The 21866-nt window shown below is 41.9% G+C and overlaps 1 protein-coding gene across 1 annotated transcript in view; it reads left to right on the forward strand.

Annotated features, from left to right (window-relative positions):
* The window catches only part of ANKRD12 (ankyrin repeat domain 12), a 177550-nt gene that overhangs the window by 120394 nt on the left and 35290 nt on the right, over window positions 1-21866 (forward strand). The window contains exons 5-8 of the mRNA XM_075314537.1: window positions 10000-10146; window positions 11011-11211; window positions 11927-12069; window positions 17426-17573. Coding sequence (XP_075170652.1) covers window positions 10000-10146; window positions 11011-11211; window positions 11927-12069; window positions 17426-17573 — 639 coding nt within the window. The remainder of the gene's footprint in view (window positions 1-9999; window positions 10147-11010; window positions 11212-11926; window positions 12070-17425; window positions 17574-21866) is intronic.

Below are 21866 nucleotides of genomic sequence, written 5' to 3' on the forward strand. Positions count from 1 at the left end.
AGTCCACAGTGGAGTTCATTAGAGAGCTCTGATCGCTCCTGACCTGCATGTCCTCTGTGTAATAACTGCAGTACTGTCATTTACTCTGTTGGGTCTTGTGTACCTCTGTCGGGTTCTAGTAGGATAAAGTTCAGTATGAAGACCAATGGCACAATACAGACTGTAGATGGAGCGATAATCCTATCAGGCTTTGTATCCAGTATGGCATTTCTCACAATGCATAACAAGGCTTACTAGGTACTAACCTCAGTAGCCCTGACATAGGGAAAGGCTCCATCTAGTGGTCACAAGAAACATCCAGACACCCAGTCCAAAGTATCTCTTAGGCTGCTTTCACACATATGTTTTTTGCCATGCGGCACAATACGGCGCTCTGCAAAAAAAAGCAACCGTTTTTCTTTCTTTTTTTTTTTTTGCAGCCGGTTGCGTTTTTTCCCGCATAGACTTGCATTAGCACCGTGTTGTGCCGTGTGGCCTTGCGCTGCACCCGGTTTTTGCCGGATGCGGCATATTTAGCCCATGCAGCAGCCGGATGGAACGTTGCCCGACACGTTTTTTTGTGTGGCAAAAAAAACGCATCGCACCAGATCCGGCGCGATTCACAATGCAAACCTATGGACGCTGGATGCGTTTTTTTGTACTGGGCATGCTCAGTATCAAGCCGCATCCGTCAAAAACCGGACGGGCCGCATGGAAAAACTTATGCAACAGATCCGTTTTTTTCGCCGCATCCGTTGCATAGGTTTTTGAGCCGGATTGTGCCGCTCAGCACAAACCGGATGTGTGAAAGCAGTGTTATAGGGCCAGATTAATCTTTTTGTTTTGGTGGGGAGGGGTTTACACTTTTCTAGTGTTTTTTTTTTTGTATGCGTTTTACGTTTTGGGGTTTTTTTTGTTTCTTTTGTTTTCTTCAAAATGGCACATGTGGGTCATAAAGTTAGCACAAAACTTAAAACAATGCTTGTTGTTCTTGTCTGTAGAGCAACGAGTCGCATGTCCCTCTAGAACAGGAATGTCAAACTCAAATACACAGGGGCAAAATTAAAATCTTGGACAAAGCCGTGGGCCGACCTTGATATTTATTGAAAACAAATGTCTACAATTGAAGTTTTTTCTTATCAAATATATAACAATCTTTTCACGTGCAAACAAACTTAAAGGGGTTGGCCCCCAAATATAGTAGATTTTAATTATTATTTATTATTATTTTCCACAATTGTATGTGTTAATAATTAATAATAATAATAATAATAATAAAAAATATCCTGTCCCGTGATCTTATAAATGTGTCCCTGAGTAATGGCTGTATCTGACCGTGCAGGAACAGTGTCAGCAATGGCATGGGCACCATAGAGAATGCAACAGCCCACGTCATTGGTGTAGGGTAAAAAGGCAGAACAGACACACATGAGCCAGACCAGGCCTAAACCATTAGATGATAAAGGCCCGTCCATTGTCACACAGCGCAATGACAGGGCACATCACTGCATGCATCATGACTGACATTGTGGCCACGAAACCAGAATCCCCGCTTACATATCTACAAGCGAGCCGATGAGGTGGACCACATTATCACAGCACTAGCTAGGAGAGACTTGCACAGGAATGGGGCCACACGCACCAGGGTTGCCATGGACGCTACGGCGACCAATAGGAGGGCTGGTTAGGTAACCATGGGAACTGTAAACGGTGGAAACTTAAGGGGTTATTCCTATCTCCAGGATTTTATCCATGGTATGTGGTTGGCGTAATAATATTAGCAAATACCTCCAGTTAGAAATGTAATATAGTTCTCCTGATATAGCCATGTCTCTCTTATATTGTGCGCAGGGCATTGCAGCTTGAGTATCCATGGTTACATCCACTCATATAGTGACAGTTCGTGGTTGTAACTATGAATACCTAAGCTGCAATGCCCTGCACATGAGGTAAGAGATATGGCTAGATCAGGAGAACTATACTACATTTAGAATTGGAGAAACTTTCTATTAACATTATGCCTACTACATATTGGGATAGGGACTAGGGTAAGGGAATACCTGTTTAAAACAAAATTACTAATGTACAAGACAAACTTCATACAAATAAAAGAAAAAAGGGAATAGGTTTAAGGCTTAATGAATAATTTGTGGATTTATCATTCATTGTTTTTTAGATTCTCCAGAAAAAAGCTACAGTCCCCCATTGACTTCCATTATACTCGGGTACTCCAGTCATGTCCATTCGAGCATTCAACTGCTCTTAACGAGTACAGAGCACCTAAGCTCATCACTAGTAACTGCCGTTAAAGTGCCACAAGCCAGACTGTGGCCTATATATCTCAGTGGTTAGCACTGCAGCCTTGCAGCACTGGGGTCCGGGTTCAAATCCCACCAAGGACACTATCTGCAAGGAGTTTGTATGTTCTCCCCGTGTTTGTGTGGGTTTCCTCCCACACTCCAAAGACATACTGATAGGGAGCCTAGATTGCTAGATTGTTAGCTTCAATGGGGACAGTGTTGCCAATGTATGTAAAGCGCTGTGGAATTAATAGCACTATATAAATTAATACATTATTATTATTTATTATTATTATTATTTTTATTATTTATGAGCAGCTTCCTGCTATAATCACAAATTAGCAAGTATTAGAAAGGTATATGCACATTTAGTTGTGTCTATTGTTGCCTATCCACCCCCCCTAAAATCTACAAATTAGAATAAAGCTAAGTATGTCTTCAAAGAGAAATAACGCTTTTTATTTATTTTTTACTGAATGCCTGCCTGGCAACGAGCCTCGCACCAGCAGAGAACCCTTGGCAGCTCTTTGTACTGGTTTGCAGATTCTGAAGCGTCACTTACTGTGTGTGTGTGTGTGTGTGTGTGTGTGTGTGTGTGTGTGTGTGTGTGTGTTTATACTGTATGCATCTCTTCTATTTTGCATTATTTGTAGGGCTGCATAATTGATCTACATGGCACTGTAGGTAGATATTTTACCTGCACGAGACCTAACCATGTGTTTGAGGCCACAATAGAATAAAACAATAGAAATATAACCCGTCCTTATTGTGGCTGCCCGCTCAGACCTTGCACTAGATGTAGAGATGTACGGTATCTGTTAGAAGAGATGCAATGACACACTACTGAATCTTTGTGTAAGCATAGTTAGCTCATCATATTAGCCCAAATCGCGTGCCAGCAGGACACGAATAGACGCCCGGCACTTATGTAAGATTGTGTTGTACACTGCTCTGCCGTTAATGAGATTGGACGGGATCTCCTCTCCAAAGCCCAGACAAGAAGCACATGTCTCCTCCTTTCGGCAGTTGCTAATTGCTCAATTACAACTGTGATTCGTCTTTTGATGCTACTCAACACTATGCAGATCATGGCCAATCTATGTATACATGCACTCTCTGATATATATCCTACAGACCAGGATTTGTTTTTATACCCACATCATATTCAAGCTTGAAAGGAAATGGTCAGGTAAAAAAACAAAGATCAAAGAAAAATAAACAGTTTACAAAAAAAACCCTTTTCCTGCAGTCCACCGAACTCAGATGCCTCATTGCCATATAAGAGTGGCACCACTAGCTAGGACTGATGGCCCATAGAGTGCTCTCATATTGGATCCCTGCAGCACCCGCATGGTAACATGCATATCAAGAAGTACAACCTCTGAAAGGGGTTGTCCACTTCTCTGAAAGCACCTTCTCTTTTCAATTCCACCATGCAAAATAAAAGCAGCCTGTACTGACCAGCGGTGCCAGTGCCATCTGTGCTGGGCCTCTGGGGCTTGTGTGGAACGCGTTATACCATGTGAGCCCTGCAGCCTCAGCCGTGGACACTCAATGTTCCCTTTTTTTTGGATGTATATGACATCCAGAGGGAGTAACTGAAGCAGTCCTCACTTCTGGATGTACGTTTCATCCAATGAAAGGAAGTATGAAGCAGCCACTGATTTGGCTGCAGGGCTCACATGACATGGAATCTCATCGGAAGGGGGAGTACAGGCTGTTTTCCTTTTACAGTAGGGATTATAGCAATTGAGAAAGGGTCGTTTGTGTACTGGAGAACCCCTTTAGGACTGACTTACAAAAACTCATAATCAGGAATGAGTATTGCTATAACTGCTTACTACTTATTGGCCAGTTTAAACAGAATACCCTAAATGATTGTCAGGTAAAATGATTATTTTATTTATTTTTTTTTTATATAGAAGGGTTGTCTATTCTGAAGAGTAAAGGCCGCTGAATCCTGAGAAAACACAAATTGCATGCGGTCACCAACCACCATATTCTGGATGTGGGTGGGATGTCTCATCCGGCTTCTTTCAATAGAAGACAATAAAGAGAAGCCAGATAAGACTAGTCGAAACGTGGCCACAAGTGTGCAAATCTCACACATTCTCCTATGTGATCACACACTCTCATGGGGATTACAGTGTGCAATGCATTACACACTGTCACAATTTCTCAGTCTGCAGTCGGTTTACTTCTATGACTGGACAACCCCTTGAAGCTTACCTGGGGATGTCCTGCCGGTGATGTGATGTTCTATGCACCCAGAAAGATCAGTTTTGTGCCCATGGAAGTGCAGTCAGGCTTTTTATACAGGCAAATAAATGAAAACTGATCGGCTTATATGTAGCCAATTGGCCGTCATTTAACACCCCAGTGTAAATAGGCTCTTAGTTGCTGTGTAATACCTACCTGCCTTCTGCACATTGGGTACATACATATCATGGGGTCTCCAAGCCCCCCCCCCCTCCCATTCTCATAAGGCTATGTTCCCACTATCCAGATCTGTGTTTTTGGTGTATATAAAATTTCTGCACCTTAGTTTATTTTTTTTTTTTATTGCATTTTTAAAGCTGCCCTTTTTGTCTGTCATTACCTGTGTCATTACATGCGTTTTTGATAAGTTTATGTAAACGCACCAAAATCGCATTTGTGTATTTCACCAGCAGAGTTTCTGCATCTAATGCAACTCTATGGGGAAATTCCGCACAGAATAATCGGAATTGGATAAACGCGCTGCAGGTGAGCTGATGCAGCGCAAAAAAAACACAATGGAAGTGAGATTTCTATTACTCTCCATTTCGCTTGTACTGTACTGTCAAAAAGCAGCGTTTTACACCGGGAAAATATGTAGCGTCAAAAGCGCGAATAAAACTTTGTGGGCATCGTACCCTTAAAGCTCTGCCCCAACTGTCAGTTGAGCTGCTCCTTTTTCTGAGGCTGGGTGGAAGAAACAGCTTTCACTGTATCCAACAAAATTACAAGAGCGTGTCCAGGAGGAAAAATAGGCTTGTTTGGAAGTGAAGAGTTAAGGTGTAAGTGTTGGGCTTGTAATAGAGGAAACCTGCTGACAGGTGTGATTTTTCTCCATAGAGTTCTGGCATATCTAGAGCACTGCATATGACTTTTTTGATTTAGCTATGGAAATGATGCGTTGAGTTTTCATTTTAAGGTACCCTTGAGGATTGTCAGGACATTTTAAGGTTGCCATTCTATAATGTAGCACCTCAACTTGGTATACATAAAGTACTGTGCAAACGTTTAGGCTGGTGTGAAAAAAAAATTCTGCAAATTAAGAATGCTTACGAAAATAGAAGTGATAATTGTTTGTTTTTATCAATTCACAAAATGCAAAGTGAATGAATAAGTCTAGTTTCACATATCCGGCTTTTCGACGGATTAGGCGCACTCCAGTATAGTATATACAGTACAATGGCAGCGCGACAAGCTCCGGTCACATGCTGTCACGTGACCGGAGCATGTGACCCGGAAGTTGCCGCGCTGCCATTGTACTGTATATATACTGTACTGGAGTCCGCCAAATCCGGCGAAAAGCCGGATATGTGAAACTAGCCTAAAAGAGAACTCTATATCCCAACCATATTTGTGCACCAAGAAGAATTTGATGCTGTTTTGATGGTAAAGGGCGGTTGCACCATTGTGTGGAATTCTAGTCCGTTGTATGTGTAACTAAATATACCAAACAGGTGACAATGATCGTCATTTTCATATGTAGGTGTAAACACTATCATTAACTGAATCTGGCTTATGCGGGCGTCACACGGTACGATCTATCGTGCGATCGCACGAGCGATCGTACCCGCCCCCGTCGTTTGTGCGTCACGGGCAAATCGCTGCCCGTGTTGCACAAAGTCGTTAAACCCCCGTCACACGTACTTACCTGCAGAGCGACCTCGCTGTGGGCGGCGAACATCCTCTTCCAGATGAGGGAGGGACGTTCGGCGTCACAGCGACGTCACACAGCCGCCGGCCAATAGAAGCGGAGTGGTGGAGATGAGCGGGACGTAAACATCCCGCCCACCTCCTTCCTTCCGCATTGCCGGCGGGTGCCGCGGGATGCAGGTAAGCTGTGTTCATCGTTCCCGGGGTGTCACACGGAGCGTTGTGTGCTACCCTGGGTACGATGAACAACCGGCGCCATGAAAAATAAACAATTTTTTAAAAATAAGTGACGAGTACACGACTCACGATTTGTGACCGATTCTGCGTCGCTCGGAGGTGTCACACGAGATGACGTCGTGAACTATGCCAGATGTGCGTCACGAAAACCGTGACCCCGACGATGCATCGCACGATAGATAGTCTCGTGTGACGCCCGCATTTCTATAGAGTGAATAACAGCCAAACTTTGCTACAAAGGTGAGGTTGTGGAAGATGGTTTCATGTCACAGGCCATACACTAATGCAAGACTGCGCACAGACACAAGGTAGTTATGCAAAAGAATTTTTGGTCAAAAAGTCATATCTTTGACATAGAATCAAGGCCAAGCAACTCAACTATGCATGAAAACCTAGTAACTGGGGTGCAGAAAACTGTCCGCAGGTGAGCTGGAGTCAAAATGTTACATATTTCGATGGGCTGTACAGTAAAAGCACAGTGGATGGGATCTATAGAAATCCCATGCACAATATGCTGCTTTTTTTTTTTTTTGGCAGCATAAACTTCCATGTTGCACAGCTTCCCGAGCCGCAGCATCTCAATTTATGCCTGCGGGGAAAACAGAACGGAAGTCTGCAGTGCGCAGAACCCCGATTGTGGACACAGACACTGTTCTCCTGCGGTCAACATGTGTGTCTCTGCAGGAGGAAAGACACTGCGACTACAATGCAGGGTCTCTGGATTGTGGGTATGTACAAGGAATCCTGGAAGTGATGATATGGCCCCCACAGAGCCCTGATCGCATTATCTATTATGTTTGAGATTACATCAAGAGACAAAAGTATTTGTGCAAGCACACATCCACAAAAGATCTTTGGTTTGTTCTTCGAGATGTTTGGCATCGTGTTGCTGAATAGTTCTTTTAAGATCTGCGTGCAAGTGTACCTAGAAGAATTCATGCTGTTATAAAGACGTTGTAACCAAAATTAGTTTTGATTTCCATTTTTCCTTTGGTCATTCCCTTTGCATTTTTTAATTTGATATAAATAAACCTCCAGTCAGCGCGCAAGCATCAGATTGAGGCTGCTTACATGCCACTGTCTGAGACTGGCAGCAGCATTTAAATGGTTCGCAGGCAGTCGCAGCTCTTACAGACTGGTACAGGCTATGTAATATTGAGGTGAACTCAGCTCTTGAGACCCCTCCACAGATGCGGACCCCTTTCCAGTCTGTGGATTTACATTCTTCTGTAGTAAGAGATTAAAGAACGTTTTATTAAGAGCTTTACGAGAATAATAAACGCACAGATGGTTATAATAAAAGCGAACACAGCTAGCACATGTCAGAGGTGTGAGTTGGGCTTGGTATAAACAGCGCAACAATAAAAAATAGCAATATTCATAACCAGAACTGTGCTTCTCTTGTACTGATAAGAAAGCTTATACTGTATGAACAAGGAGTAAAGGGTGTGCGCAGCTACGTGGTGTTCAGAAGTGTGACTGTATGTGCCGTGAGCTTCCTATAGTCAATAATAAGAGTCCTCTACAGCTGCGTTTGTGACAGGGGCATCTAGCCATCCTCTTCAGCTCTTCTGAACCGTAGCCGGACATCCTCCTCCTGAATACATAACGTATACATGATTGGTACACTATTCACTTCCTGCATCCACACAGCTCTTGTAGGTCTCTCAGGATGTTTCCAATTTAATATAATTTTTTGCTTAATCTAGTAATATTTTATACAGGAGTACCCGCCCCCATCGTTTGTGCATCACGAGCATATCGCTGCCCGTGGCGCACAAAATCGTGCGGACCCGTCACACATACTTACCTGCATAGCGACGTCGCTGTGACCGGCGTACCGCTTCCTTTCTAAGGGGCCGTTTCGTTCGGCGTCACAGCGACGTCACTAAGCGGCCGCCCAATCAAAGCGGAGGGGTGGAGATGAGTGGGACGAACATCAAGCCCACCTCCTTCCTTCCTTATTGCGGGCGGGAGGCAGGTAAGGTGAGGTTCTTCGTTCCTGCGGTGTCACACGTAGCGATGTGTGCTGCCACAGGAACGATGAACCACATCGTACCTGCAGCAGCAACGATAATTGAAATTAGGGTGGCATGTAAACGATTAGCGATTTTGAACGTTTTTGCAACGATTCAAAATCGCTCATAGGTGTCACGCAACGACATCGCTAACGCGGCTGGATGTGCGTCACAAAATCTGTGACCCCCAATGACATCGCTTTAGCGATCTTGTAGGGTGTAAAGCGGCCTTAAGAACCTGTGCATTACTGTTCTTTCCCCCATTAGACATCTTAGACATTCTGCAGATCCCATGTTTTCTCTTTTTATACAACAGTAATAGTGTTGTATAAATCCTATTGTAAAACATAACTTTTCAATGCTCAACATACAAGTGGGAGGCCGAGCCTATCAAGTCTACAACTGCAGGCCTCTTCAGCTATATAGGGTATGACCACTTTGTATCGCTGCAGAATTATGTATCTTCATAGGGGCAACATGTTTTTTGTTTTTTTTTTAAACTGGTTAGAGGCCTATGTATGCCTCTGACCTGAGCTAGGTTGTCTAAATTGGTGATATTAAAGGGAATCTGTCAGGTTTTATGATCTGAAGGCAGCGTAATATAGCAGTTAAAACACTGAAAATCAGCGATGTGTCACTTAAGGCTATGTGCACACAGTACGTTTTTGCTGCGTTTTTGGCCTCCAAACTGCATGACTTTGCTTCCCCAGCAAAGTCTGAGTTTTCATTTTTGCTTTCCGCACTCAACTTTTTTTTTTTTTTTTTTTTTTTTTAAGCTGCGCTTTTGAGCTTAAAAAAAAATGTACATGTCAATTCTTTCCTGCGTTTTTATGCATTTTCCCCCCATGCAACGCATTGCAAAAACGCAGACATCAAAAACGCAGCCAAAAAGGCACCAAAACGTGGTAAAAACGCATGCGTTTTTTTGCCGCGTTTTTGTGCAGTTTTAGTTGTCAAAAACGCAGCGTCAAAAAAATGTAGCGTGTGCACATAGCCTTATTGAGTGGTGTGTTATTTACGTTATGATGAAGGTATTATCACTGCCCCCTCCACTGCGCTGCTCTCTGTCAATAGACAATGTATACAGAGAGCCTGTTGTAGGCAAGGTTAGCTACTAAGCTCTGATGTAAGAACAGTGTCACATCTGCACTCAGTAAAATGAGTGATACATTGCTGGAATCGGGGTCTTTTTCCTAAATTGTGCTGCTCTCCGATGACGTTGCAAAAACCTTTTCACAGATTCCCTTTAAGAGATTTCACCTGTTCCCGAAAATGTCCTCTTAACGCATGCTGTATTTGATAGTTTGAGTAGGGAATTGTCTGGAGGGTTATGGGCTGTAAACGCTGGGATGTGCGGGCCATACGGTGAGTTTGGCAGTAAGAGACATGAATGTGTTATGCTATATTGCTTATCTGTTCTGTAATGTCTCTAATGCTGTTCTTCTACACGACATTAATTAGTATTGTACTCATTAAAAAAAAAATATTTGAAAAGGTTCAGTATGTTTAAGAATTGATTATGCAAAAGTTTATAACTGCTCCTTTACTGCACTTTACAGAGAAAGAAGGTCCAGAGAAAAAAAAAATGAAAAAAGATCCGGGAAGTAAGAAATCTACTCCTGTCAATATCCTCTTTGGTTACCCCTTATCGGAGCGTAAACAGATGGCTCTCCTCATGCAGATGACTGCCAGAGACAACAGCCCAGGTAAAGTCTACTAAGGGTAGACCTGGTCAGGATCGCTGGTGCGTCGCTACATGGTCGCTGGTGAGCTGTCAATCAGGCAGATCTCACCAGTGACCAGCCACCAGCGACGCGTGGAAGCGATGCGCTTGGTAACTAAGGTAAATATTGGGTAGCCAAGCGCTTGGTTACCCAATATTTACCTTGGTACCAGCGCACACCACTTAACACTGGCTCCCTGTACTCCTAGCCAGGGTACACATTGGGTTAATAAGCAAACCTCTTCGCTTATTTACCCGATATGTACTCTGGCTATGTGAGCAGGGAGCCGGCATTGGCAGCGTGAGAGCGGCGGACGCTAGTAACCAAGGTAAATATCGGGTAACCAAGCAAAGCACTTTGCTTGGTTACCCGATATTTACCTTGGTTACAGCTTACCGCAGGCTTCCAGACGCCGGCTCCCTGCACATTCAGATCGTTGCTCTCTCACTGTCAAACACAGCAATGTGTGCTTCACAGTGGGAGAGCAACGTCCAAAAAATGAACTAGAGCATTGTGTAACGAGCAGCAATTTCACAGCAGGGGCCAGATTGCTGCTCAGTGTCACACACAGCGAGATCACTAATGAGGTCACTGGTGCGTCACAAAAACCGTGACTCAGCAGCGATCTCGCTAGCGATCTCGCTATGTGAGAAGTACCCCCAACTCCTCCAGCATCTATGATTGTTCTGGTTTTCCTCCCTGCTCCCTTTCAGTGGAAAAAATAATAACTCACTGTATTAAAATATAACACAAATTTGGGATCATTCAGATGAGCTAAAAATGTTAATCACCCTAAATAAGAAGGATCAGTTCACAATTGATGATTTCACGCATATTTATCTACAGATTCTACCCCAAATCATCCTTCTCAGGCAACACCAACTCAGAAAAAAACTCCGACCTCCTCCACAAGACAAAAGGACAAAGTTAATAAAAGAAATGAGCGTGGAGAAACGCCATTGCACATGGCAGCTATACGAGGAGATATAAGTCAAGTGAAGGAGCTTATTCGTCTAGGCGCAAATGTCAAGGTTAAAGATTTTGCAGGTAAGATTAAAAAGATACTTGTCGGTATTGAAATTTTGGAAATTGGATATTAAAAGGTTATTCCCGCTCCATGTAATAGAAGATGACTTGGGACCGACCATTCAGACCCTGAGATATCCAGAGAATGAGGCTCTGGAAACCCGTCTTGATTTGGAGCGGAGGTGCGCCCTCACATTCATTGTCAGCATGGCGCCTGTAAATAAAGGACTGCAGTGCTCCGCTATTTCTAGCAGACGACAATAGACAATCTCAGGATCGTTGGTGGTTCCAGTGGCCGGACCACAGGGATTAGCAAGTTATATGGGGTGGAGTCGGGGCAGGGCGTGACTACGCTCACCCATCAAATTCTGCAAGTATCGATGGTTTTAACTCCAGAAATGCCGCTCTCGTCACTGTCTGGTAAAGCATCGAGGTGCATGCCAATGAGGCGATGCCGCAAATTCAGTGCCAGCCCTAATAAATCACCCCAATGGTGCTTTTGTTTATTTATTTAAGGGTTGTGAATGTTTTTGTCACTTTGTAAAACAATTCCCGTTGTAATGATCTATTAATGGGTTTATAGGAATGCATCTGTAATGCCATCTACATATAAGGAGACAGTGTTTTCTTAAATCCCTGTGTGCTCTCCTACTGTGTCAGTGTATAACACGGGGAATATTTTGCCTTTGAAACCATTTAAAGCAACTAAATAATTGAGAAAATTCACACTTTTCAGGTTGGACGCCTCTACATGAAGCCTGTAATATGGGATATTATGATGTTGCAAAACTTTTGATCGCAGCGGGAGCCGATGTGAATACCCAAGGGCTCGATGATGATACACCTCTTCACGATGCAGCAAGCAGTGGGCACAGAGACGTAAGACGTTCGAGGGTTTCCTTTTATCATGAGATGTATGCTTGACTCTGGTTCCTTGCATATTGTGTCCCATATGAGAAGGGAGAGTAGAGCTATTTCTCCTGTCCAAATGGACGCCTTGATGGAACCTGAAGTCAGATGTTTCTTTTGTGTAATTGGACTGAACTGAAACCCAAAACGGACAGAACGTGTACTAATGGGGATCACAAGTGGATTTATACCATACCTATAATGGTATTGTGGACATCTGGCTACATGACCTCTTACTTATTTATTTTTTTTCTCAGTCACTTTTAGACAAGGATTTATTTAGTGTTTTAAGTTTAACACTAAAGCTATGTTCACACAGGGCATTTTTGCTGCGTTTTGGTGCCTTTTTTTTTGCAGCAAAACCTGATCTCTTGGCAGTAAAGAAGCAGTGTTGTTTTTTTTTTTTTTGTTTGTTTTTTTTTTTTTTTTGCTGCGTATTCTGTGGCATTTTTTGCTGTGTATTACGGTACGTCCACACAATGTTCAGTGTCTGTGCTTGGGGTTCTGGGTGCCGTGGGACTTCCGCTGTGTCTAGCCCCTCCCCCACCGAGAGCACTCGTGTCTCCACAAGCATAAATTAACATGCTGCCGACATGTGGCAGCTCACGGGTGAGTATACGCTGCTTACAAAAAAAAGCACAAGTGTACAAGAGATTTCTATAAATCCCATCCACTGTGCTTGTACTGTACAACGCAGCAGAATCCTGATCTTCATTTTTCTACAGTACATGATTAAATAAAGTTTTATTGTCCAAATAAGCAGCAAAAAACATGGGTCCGTTTTTGGGTTTTTTTTCGCTTTCAATGGTGAAAAATAGCTGCAAAAAACACTGACATAATTGACATGCTGCTGCTTTCAAAAATGCAGGAAAAAAAGCAGCATATTGCCAGTTCAGTCAGGGAAAAAGTGTCTCTTACATAAGTTGAAAAAAGGACCTAGATCCATAAAGTTCAACCCTCCTCCATTCATTTATAGCAGACAATGTTATGTGCACTGAGGAAAGCATCCAGCCCTTTTGTAATAGTTGTTGTAGTATCTGCTATTACTGCCTCTTGTGATGGGGCATTCCACAGTCTGACTGTAAAAAAAAAAAAAACAAAAACCCTTTCCTATTTAGCTGCCAAAATCTCCTTTCTTCCACTCACAGCGTATGCCCTCTGGTCCTTGGCATTGTCTTTGGAAGGAATAAGTCATGTGCCAGTCCTTTGTACTGACCACACGTTATACATATAAATGATATCTCCTCTGAGACGTCGTATGTTTTTTTTTTCTTATCTAAACAAATACAACGATTTCAACCTCTCATCACATAGGAGGCCTTCCATTCCTTGATATAATCTAGTTGCCCACCTTTGAGAGGACTCTAACCTCTAAATATCCTTTTAAAAAGGAGGAGCCCAAAACTGGATCCCATATTCCAGATGTGGCCTTACAAGTGACTTGTAGAGGGGTAATAATACATTGGGATTACGGAATCTAATCTTGTTTGCTTTTGCAGCTGCTGCTTGACATTGAGTGCTGCTGCTCAGCTTGTAACCAGAATACCCAAGTATTTCACCTGTTCTGTTGTCCTGAGTTTAGCCCAATTAGAGACTATACAATTCATGACTACTTTTTCTTATCTTTTAGTAAATTCCTTACCCATCTGTATATAATTTCTCCTAGTCATTGCTTCTGGAACTTCATTATAATGCTGTTATGTGGTACAGTATCAAATGCCTTTGCAAAGTCCAAATCACATCAGCTGCATTACCAATATCCAGATTTGCACTTATCTCATCATACAAACCCAACATGTTGGTTAGACATGACTTATCGCTTATGAATCCATGCTGGTTGTCAGTTATTATAAGCTCTTGCATATATCATTGCATGTCCTCTCTTAAAATGCCCTCAAAATCCTTGCACACTACTCATGTCAGACTTTAACTTTCTTAACTATCGGAGCTATGTCAGCCATTCCCCAATCCTGAGGTACCCACCCTGTTACAAGAGTCTAAAAAGATGACATGTCAATTACTGAGCCAATGTCCGTGGCAGAATGCTATCTGGCTCGTGGGGATTTGTCCATGTTTAATTTACTCAGATGTGGATGTACTTCTTCTGTTAGATTAGTTAATTTGGGGGGGGCGTGTTTTGCATGTCCCTGCCCCCTAAACCCGCCCCCCCACCCCCACCCTACTGTCTCATTCTCTATTATCTACTCCCTTTTTTGCACAACTAAACTCACTCTCCCCACATCCTAGTTTAGAAGCTCCTCCATCCGACCATTTTTCTTCAAGCAAAGCTCCGCCCTCACCTTCTCTCCTAGTTCCCTGTAATCATTTTTAAGGACCTTACACCTCCCTCTAACTTTGTCATTAGTACAAATGTGCACAGGGCTGCCACTAGGAATTTCAGGGCCCCATACTGGCAAAATTTTGGGGCCACCCTTGAGACTCTGCCCAGGCTGCACCCCATCCACCCCAGCTCTGCCTCCACCCTCAAACCTTCCACACTCTTACCACCACCCTTGTAAATACTCCACTTCTGCACTACACCCTCATCAATCACACATTAGTAGCTGCCACCAAACACCATCTGCTGGCTTGAAATATTATATACATACAGTGTGTGTGTGTGTGTGTGTGTGTGTGTGTGTGTGTAGGTGTAATATATAATATATATTACACCTACACACACACACACACACACACACACACACACACACTGTATGTATATAATATTTCAATCCAGCAGATGGTGTTTGGTGGCAGCTACTAATGTGTTATTGGTCATGGTGTAGTGCAGAAGTGAATTTTTTACAAGGGTGGCGGTAAGAGTGTGGAAGGTTTGAGGGTGGAGGCAGAGCTGGGGTGGATGGGGGTGCAGCCTTTATATATAGAGAGAAAAAAAAATTAGACCAGACATACCTATATTATAATATATTTTTAAGATTATATATTATTTAATATATAATGTATAATCCCTCCCACAAACATTGCCCATCTGTACAATATCCCCCACACACTGCTCCTCACAACACTTTGATAAAGTAATAGTGGGCAACACAGTGTAATGAATTATAAATAAAGGGAGGGATGCTAACAAAAACGATGCAAAAAATGACATGTAACACGAGGAAAAAAGTTGTATAGTAAAAAATGTGCACACCCAGATATTTATATATAAACATGGCTTTTATTGATGCAAAACATATAGGGTTGAAAATATGATTGATGAGAGACAAAGAATGGATGAAATTGAGGGATGGACATAATAACCGGTACTTCATTGGGGATATCAGGGCACTAATAATAGAATGCACAATAAGTATATGAACAAGGCAGTGTCCACAGATTAATAATCTAATCCCAAAGCATACAATACTTAGCTTTTTTTGGGGTTCTGCTTAAAGTTTTGAAAAACTCCTGGTAGTATAAAATAGAAATCTCATAAACTCCAAATGGCTTCAGAAAACAAAAAACGAAAGCTCCTCTTCAAAAAAATCCATAAAGGAAGAACATTTCATGAAGAGTTTTGCACCTCCAAAACTCCTTCTGCACATAGCCTAAAGATTGGAATGGCAGTAAGGGCTCTTTACAGTCAGATTGAGCATAAGTCAGCAGGCCTGATCAGCCAGGCATATGCTTAAAAAGTAGTCTGGAAAAGCTCATAAGTATTCATAAGTAGCCACTTTGATGAGCAGCATAGAATAAAAATCAGGATGGCAGTAGTGTAATGCATAGTGTAATGCTGCATAGAGCAGGATTTATATAGGCTATGTGCCCACGCTGCGGAAAATGCGCGAATTTTGCCGCGGATTTCTCGCGGAAAAGCCGCAGATTTTCCAGAAATCTGCAGCACAGCTGCTCCCCAGCCATTTCTATGGCATTTGGGAAATTTCGCGGATTTTCGTGCGGAAAAATCTGCAGCATGTCAATTATTGTTGCGGATTTTCGTGCGGATTTTGCCTATTCAATTGAATTAAAAAAAAATCACAAAATCCGCGTCAAAGCCGCACAAAATCCGCACCTATGAAAAGGTGCGGATTCCGGGGGAAAGCTGCGGATTTTGATGCAGAAAAATCTGCAGATAGAGTCCCGTGGGCACAGAGCCATAAAGCGTCATTCTATAATAATTGCTTTAAGGACCGAAAATAAATATTTTGGAGATTCTGGAACAACTTCACTCCTCTTCAACTTTTCATTTGCTCTTTTTGGTTTATTTCCTCTCCTACATTCAATAGCTTCATTATTTTTATTTTTATTCCAACGTAGCCTTATGAGGACTTTGTTTTTAGTGGGATAGATAATCTTGCCATTTTCTCAGACCTCAAAATGTTTTTTGTTTTTGTTTTTTTTTTTTTTCCCTGTTGGAGAAGATACTCATTTGGAGTCCTTGACACTTTTTAATTACTTTTCATGCATTAGTTTTAAGAAGGTGCAGCCACAAAAATAAAAAATGCAATTTTGGCATTTCGATTTCTTAAAGTGTGTTTTTTGTAATACAGGCTAATTTAAAATTTTGATCAGTCTTTAACGGAGCTATGAAATTAGGCTAGTTTCACACTTGCATTGTTAAGCATCTGTTGCATTGCGTTGTGTGATGGATGTAACGGATGCGTTGCATATAGTGGCAGAACTGATGCGACGGATACTGCAAAACAACGGAATTCGTTGTAGCTGTTTTTTCAACAAGTACTCAACTGAGCATGCGCAGTTGTGTAAAAACTGATGCGTCACAGGAATCCGTCAAATGACGGATTTCGACGGATTACGCCACCATAGGCTTCTATTTATAAAAATGACGGACGCCGACGGAATCCAGCACATTGCGTTTTCTTGACGCTCAGGGAAGCGCAGAAAAACTCTACATGCTGCATTCTTTCCGCCCGGCGGATGCAATGCAGCGTCGGCCGGCGGATGCAACGCAGGACAGTCAGTCGCAATGCGTCGTCCATACAAGTCTATGGAAAGCAGCCGAATCCGTTAACGGATTCCGCTGTTATCCAAAAAGGCGGATTGCGACTGAAGGAAAAAAACGCAAGTGTGAAACTAGCCATAGACTTCTTTTTTTATTATAAAAGCAGAAAGATGGGTGGTTTGGATTGTTATAGTATCTGTTTATATCTGTATGTTTTATATATGTATGTAATTGTGTGTACTTGCATACATATATTCAAGATGTACAAGTCTGATACGATCATTGGCACACAAGCTGCACATTTTGCTTTTGCATTATAATCACTTTAAGTATGTCACTGTTTCTTGAAATTACACTTTTATGTATTGATATTTATGCATATTTGTTTGTTTTTTATTTTTTTTTAATATAACAATGAAGATTGTGAAGCTTCTTCTCCGTCACGGTGGCAATGCATTCCAGGCCAACAAACATGGTGCTCGGCCGATTGATGTGGCGGAGACAGAAGAACTTGAACAGCTATTGAAACGAGAAGTGTCCCTTTCTGATGATGATGAAAGTTATACAGGTATTTATTATTCAGAATTATTATTTTAAGGAACCATTAATTCCATGATGCTGTGCTTGTAGAGTTTTTACATACAAAATCCATATGTTAGCGTGAATAAACTAACAGTGACAAACTGGTACAGAGGAGGACCCTGACCTCACAGGCTTACAATCCACAAGGTATTGGGGAAGTAGACAGTGGTTTGAGGGGTTGCAGCAGCTCCAGTGGTAGGGTGGTGGCAGCATTGGCATTGCAGGCTGTAGGCTTTTGGGAGGAGATGAGTTTTCAGTTGTCTGAAGGTTTCTATTGTGGAAGACAAAAGGAGATCCTGAAGCACTGAATTCCAGAAAATGGGAGTTACACAGGAAAAAATGGTTCCTGCATAGCCTCCTTCAAATCATGGTTCTAAGATGAGCATGGAGGGGTGGAGAAGAGAAGCAAATCTTGTGACAGCCAGAGATTACATGTGAGACGGTACCGAACAATTAGTTTTAACAAATATGGAGGAGACAGATAATGGCCTCATAAGTCAGTGTTAAATTTAAACTGGATTGACGTGGAAATTGGACGCCAATGAACAAACTTGCAGAGCCATAGGAGTAGCGAATGAAGCAGTGGAATTATTGGGCAGCAGAGTTAGACTGGGGAGGTGCGAGAGTGTTAGGAGGCCCCAGAGAAGAATATTGCCGTAATCGATGCAGGAGATCAGGAAATGCACCACATTTTAGTTGATTCTAGGTTGAGGAAAGGACATATATTCAAAAACAAATTTCAGCTGCAGGTGAAAATGGCCACGATTTATGGTTTGATGATCATAGCAGAGTCAAGGGTTACATTGATGCAGTGGACTTGGGAATGAAAGTGTGATATCATCCATTCTGATAGGCAGTTGAGTGAGATGGAGGAAAAATTGCCACACTGCCCACATTGAGTTTTTGAAAGCGTGTGGTGTGGAGCATATGACTGATAGATATTTTGGGATTCTGGACACCAGAAAGGTGACATGTGTGCCAGAGAGGTAGATTTGAATATCATTGGCATATATATTACATTTTAAATCATGCAATTACTATTTTTCTTACATTTTCCTAAAAGGTAGATGCAAATGAGTTAGTGTAATGTTGAAATCATCAGCTATTAGAGTATAAATAAAATTTTATTGGACAACTCCCAATTGTAAGGCTATGTGCCCACGGTAGAATGTACCTGCGGATTTTTCTGCATGAAAATCCGCGACTTTCGCGGCAAATCCGCACCTTATTTTTGCCGCGGATTACTGCGAATTTGCCGCGGATTTTGATGCGGATTTTTTTTTTTTTTTCCCCATTCTATACCCAAAATCCGCACCAATAATTGACATGCTGCAGATTTTTCCGGATCAAAATCCACGGCAAATCCGCCGCGGAAAAATCCGCAGCATGGACACAGCATTTCCAAAATGCCATTGAAATGGCTTGGAAGTGCCGCTGCTGCAGATTTTCGGCAAATCCGCGGCAAAATCCGCGGTAAATCCGCAGCGTGGGCAACATAGCCTACCTATTTTTTTTTTTCTTCAAAAGAAAAAAACATTTCAAAATACACTGTTCCAAATTATTATGAGTTCCCCAATATTTTATAGGCTGTAAAGAACTGAAAATAATTTGCTGAATGTGCAGCATTAAGAGATCACATTTACTGAAATCAAAAACCTCAACAGGCCAAGTTACATGTCATCATAGGACCCCTTCTTTGATATCCCCTTCACAATTCTTTCATCCATTGACCTTTTTATGAGTTTTTGGTTAGTTCCTGCTTGAATTTCTTTGGCAGGATGTCAGAAAAGCCTCCCTGAGGACACTCCAAAAGTGTTGAGGTCAGTGAAGGCTAGGGCCACAACATGAGTTTCTCTCCTTTTTATGCCTATAGCAGCCAATGCCTCAGAGGTCTTCTTTGCAGCACGAGATGGTGCCAAGAAATGTATGAAGATAATTTTGGCTGAAACCTTCTTCATTATGCCTTTATCTGCACAAACCCATTTGTGCTGTGCATCAGCGACAAATGTCTTTACAGTGCGATAATTACTTGTATTTGTAAAATACCTAATGTTTTCATACCTAGTGCAATACCTTCAACAATTTGCTTTTCGGCAGTAGTCTGATCCTTTTGCTTTCCCATATTGCTTGAAACCTGTGGCCTGCTTAATAGTGTGAAACCTCCTTTTTAAGTAGTTTTCATAGTTACATAAGTTAAAAAAAAAAGACCTACCGTAGGTCCATCAAGTTCAACCTTCCTCCATCAATTATAGTTGGGTGTTTTTTTCCCCACAATGTTGTGTACTGAGGAAATTTAACAGCTGTGTGACCAGTCAGACTGTGGAATGTCCTACCCCAAGACCTAGTATTTGTAGACACTATAACTGTAAAGAACCCTTTTCTATTTAGCTGCTGGAATCTGCTTTCTTCCACCTGCAGTGAGTGCCCCCTGGTTCTTAGTATTGTCTTCGGAAGGAATGTCATGTGCCAGTTCTTTGAATTTACCACAAATGTCTTTATACATATAAATGAGATCTCCTCTGAGACATCATTTTTTTTTTTTTTTCTTTTTTTCTCCAAACTAAATAAGCCCAACCTTTCATCATATGGGAGGCCTTCCATCCCCTGTAATAATCTAGTTGCCCGTCTTTGAACTGACTCTAACTTCTGAATGTCCTTTTGAAATTATGGAGCTTGAAACTGGATACCATATGCTAGATGTGGCCTTACAAGTGATTTATAGAGTGGTCATAATATGTTGGGATCATAGGACTTATATCTTTTTATATACCCTAAAATCTTGTTTGCTTTTGCAGCTGCTGCTTGATATTGAGTGCTGCTGTTCAGCTTACTTAGAACAGGAGAAGGACTTGGCTATTCTGGTTACGAGTTTATTCCAATTTAATGTATACGCAGCCATAGGATTCCTCCGTCCTAGGTGCATTTACTCTAAATTTAATCAACATTAAATCTCATTTGCCAAGTGTCTGCCCATTCCGACATCTTATCCAGATCGTTTTTATAATATTGTACTATCAAGGTCCATTTTTAATATCCTACATAGTTTGTTGTTGAAAGCAATGACTGACAATCCCATCCACAAGGTCAGTAATAGAGATTAAAAAGAATTGGTCCTAGCGCAGATTCCTGCGGCACCCCACTGCAGACTATAGCCCAATTAGAAAATGTACCATTTGACTACTTTGTTTCCTATCTGTTAGCCAATTCCTTACCCATCTGCTTATAGTTTCCTCTGGTCCCTGTTCTGGAGCTTTATAATGCTGTTATATGGCACAGTATCAAATGCCTTTGAAAAGTCCAAATAAATCACATCCGCTGCATTACCAGTATCCACATTTGCACTTACCGCACCATAGAAACCCAACATGTTGGTTAGACACATTTATCTTTTGTGAATTTATGCTGGTTGTCATTTATTTTTCTTTTAATCAGATAAATTTTTTATTTTTCACCAAATATACAAAACGTGTTATATTTTCAGCAATAATGAGCAGAACTATAAACTTTCCCTCCCCAACATCTGGTTGTCATTTATAATAATAATCTCTGCAACATGTTTTTGTAAGTCATGCCCTCAAAACTTTGCACACCACTGATGTCAGACTTACCAGACGGAAGTTGCCTGGAACTTTCATATCAATACCATGTCAGAAATCCTCCAATCCTAAGGCACCAACCTTGTTACAAGATTGTAAATAGATAAGATACAGCAGTCTGTCAATTAGAGTTCCATTCCCTCCATATTCGTGGATGAATGCCATCTGGTCCGGGGTTATATGTCAATGTTTAATTTGCTCAGATGCAGGCATACTTCTTGTCTTGGTTATAGCAAACTGTTATTTATGCCTTTTCGAATGATTCCCTAGAACAGTCAGTTTCTTGATGAAAACTGCCTGTTTATATCTCAGCCTTTTCTTTGTCCCCTATAATTATCTTGTTCTCATCCTTTCATGCGTTATGATGCAATTTTTTTGCCTGGAGGTATAGATTGGGTGCAGGAATATGGTGTAAAAATTTCAGCACCAAATCTGCATCTTTTGGCAAAAAAAAAATTCTGCCAGGAGGTGCAGGTCTGTGAACTCAGTATCCTCACTGAGGTCACAGATTTTCATGAGGTTACCTGCGGTCACAGGTGGACCGCCTTTGGGACCTCCAGCTGTGACCGCAAATAAACTGAGTGATATCACTGCTCATCGTTGTGGCTCAGTCTCTCCCTGAAGCGCACAGCGGGCAGTCATGTTCTATGCCCCTGCACTGAGGCTTCAGCAATGTAGTATAG

The sequence above is a fragment of the Anomaloglossus baeobatrachus genome, chromosome 6, assembly GCF_048569485.1.
Source record: "Anomaloglossus baeobatrachus isolate aAnoBae1 chromosome 6, aAnoBae1.hap1, whole genome shotgun sequence".
NCBI lineage: Eukaryota > Metazoa > Chordata > Amphibia > Anura > Aromobatidae > Anomaloglossus > Anomaloglossus baeobatrachus.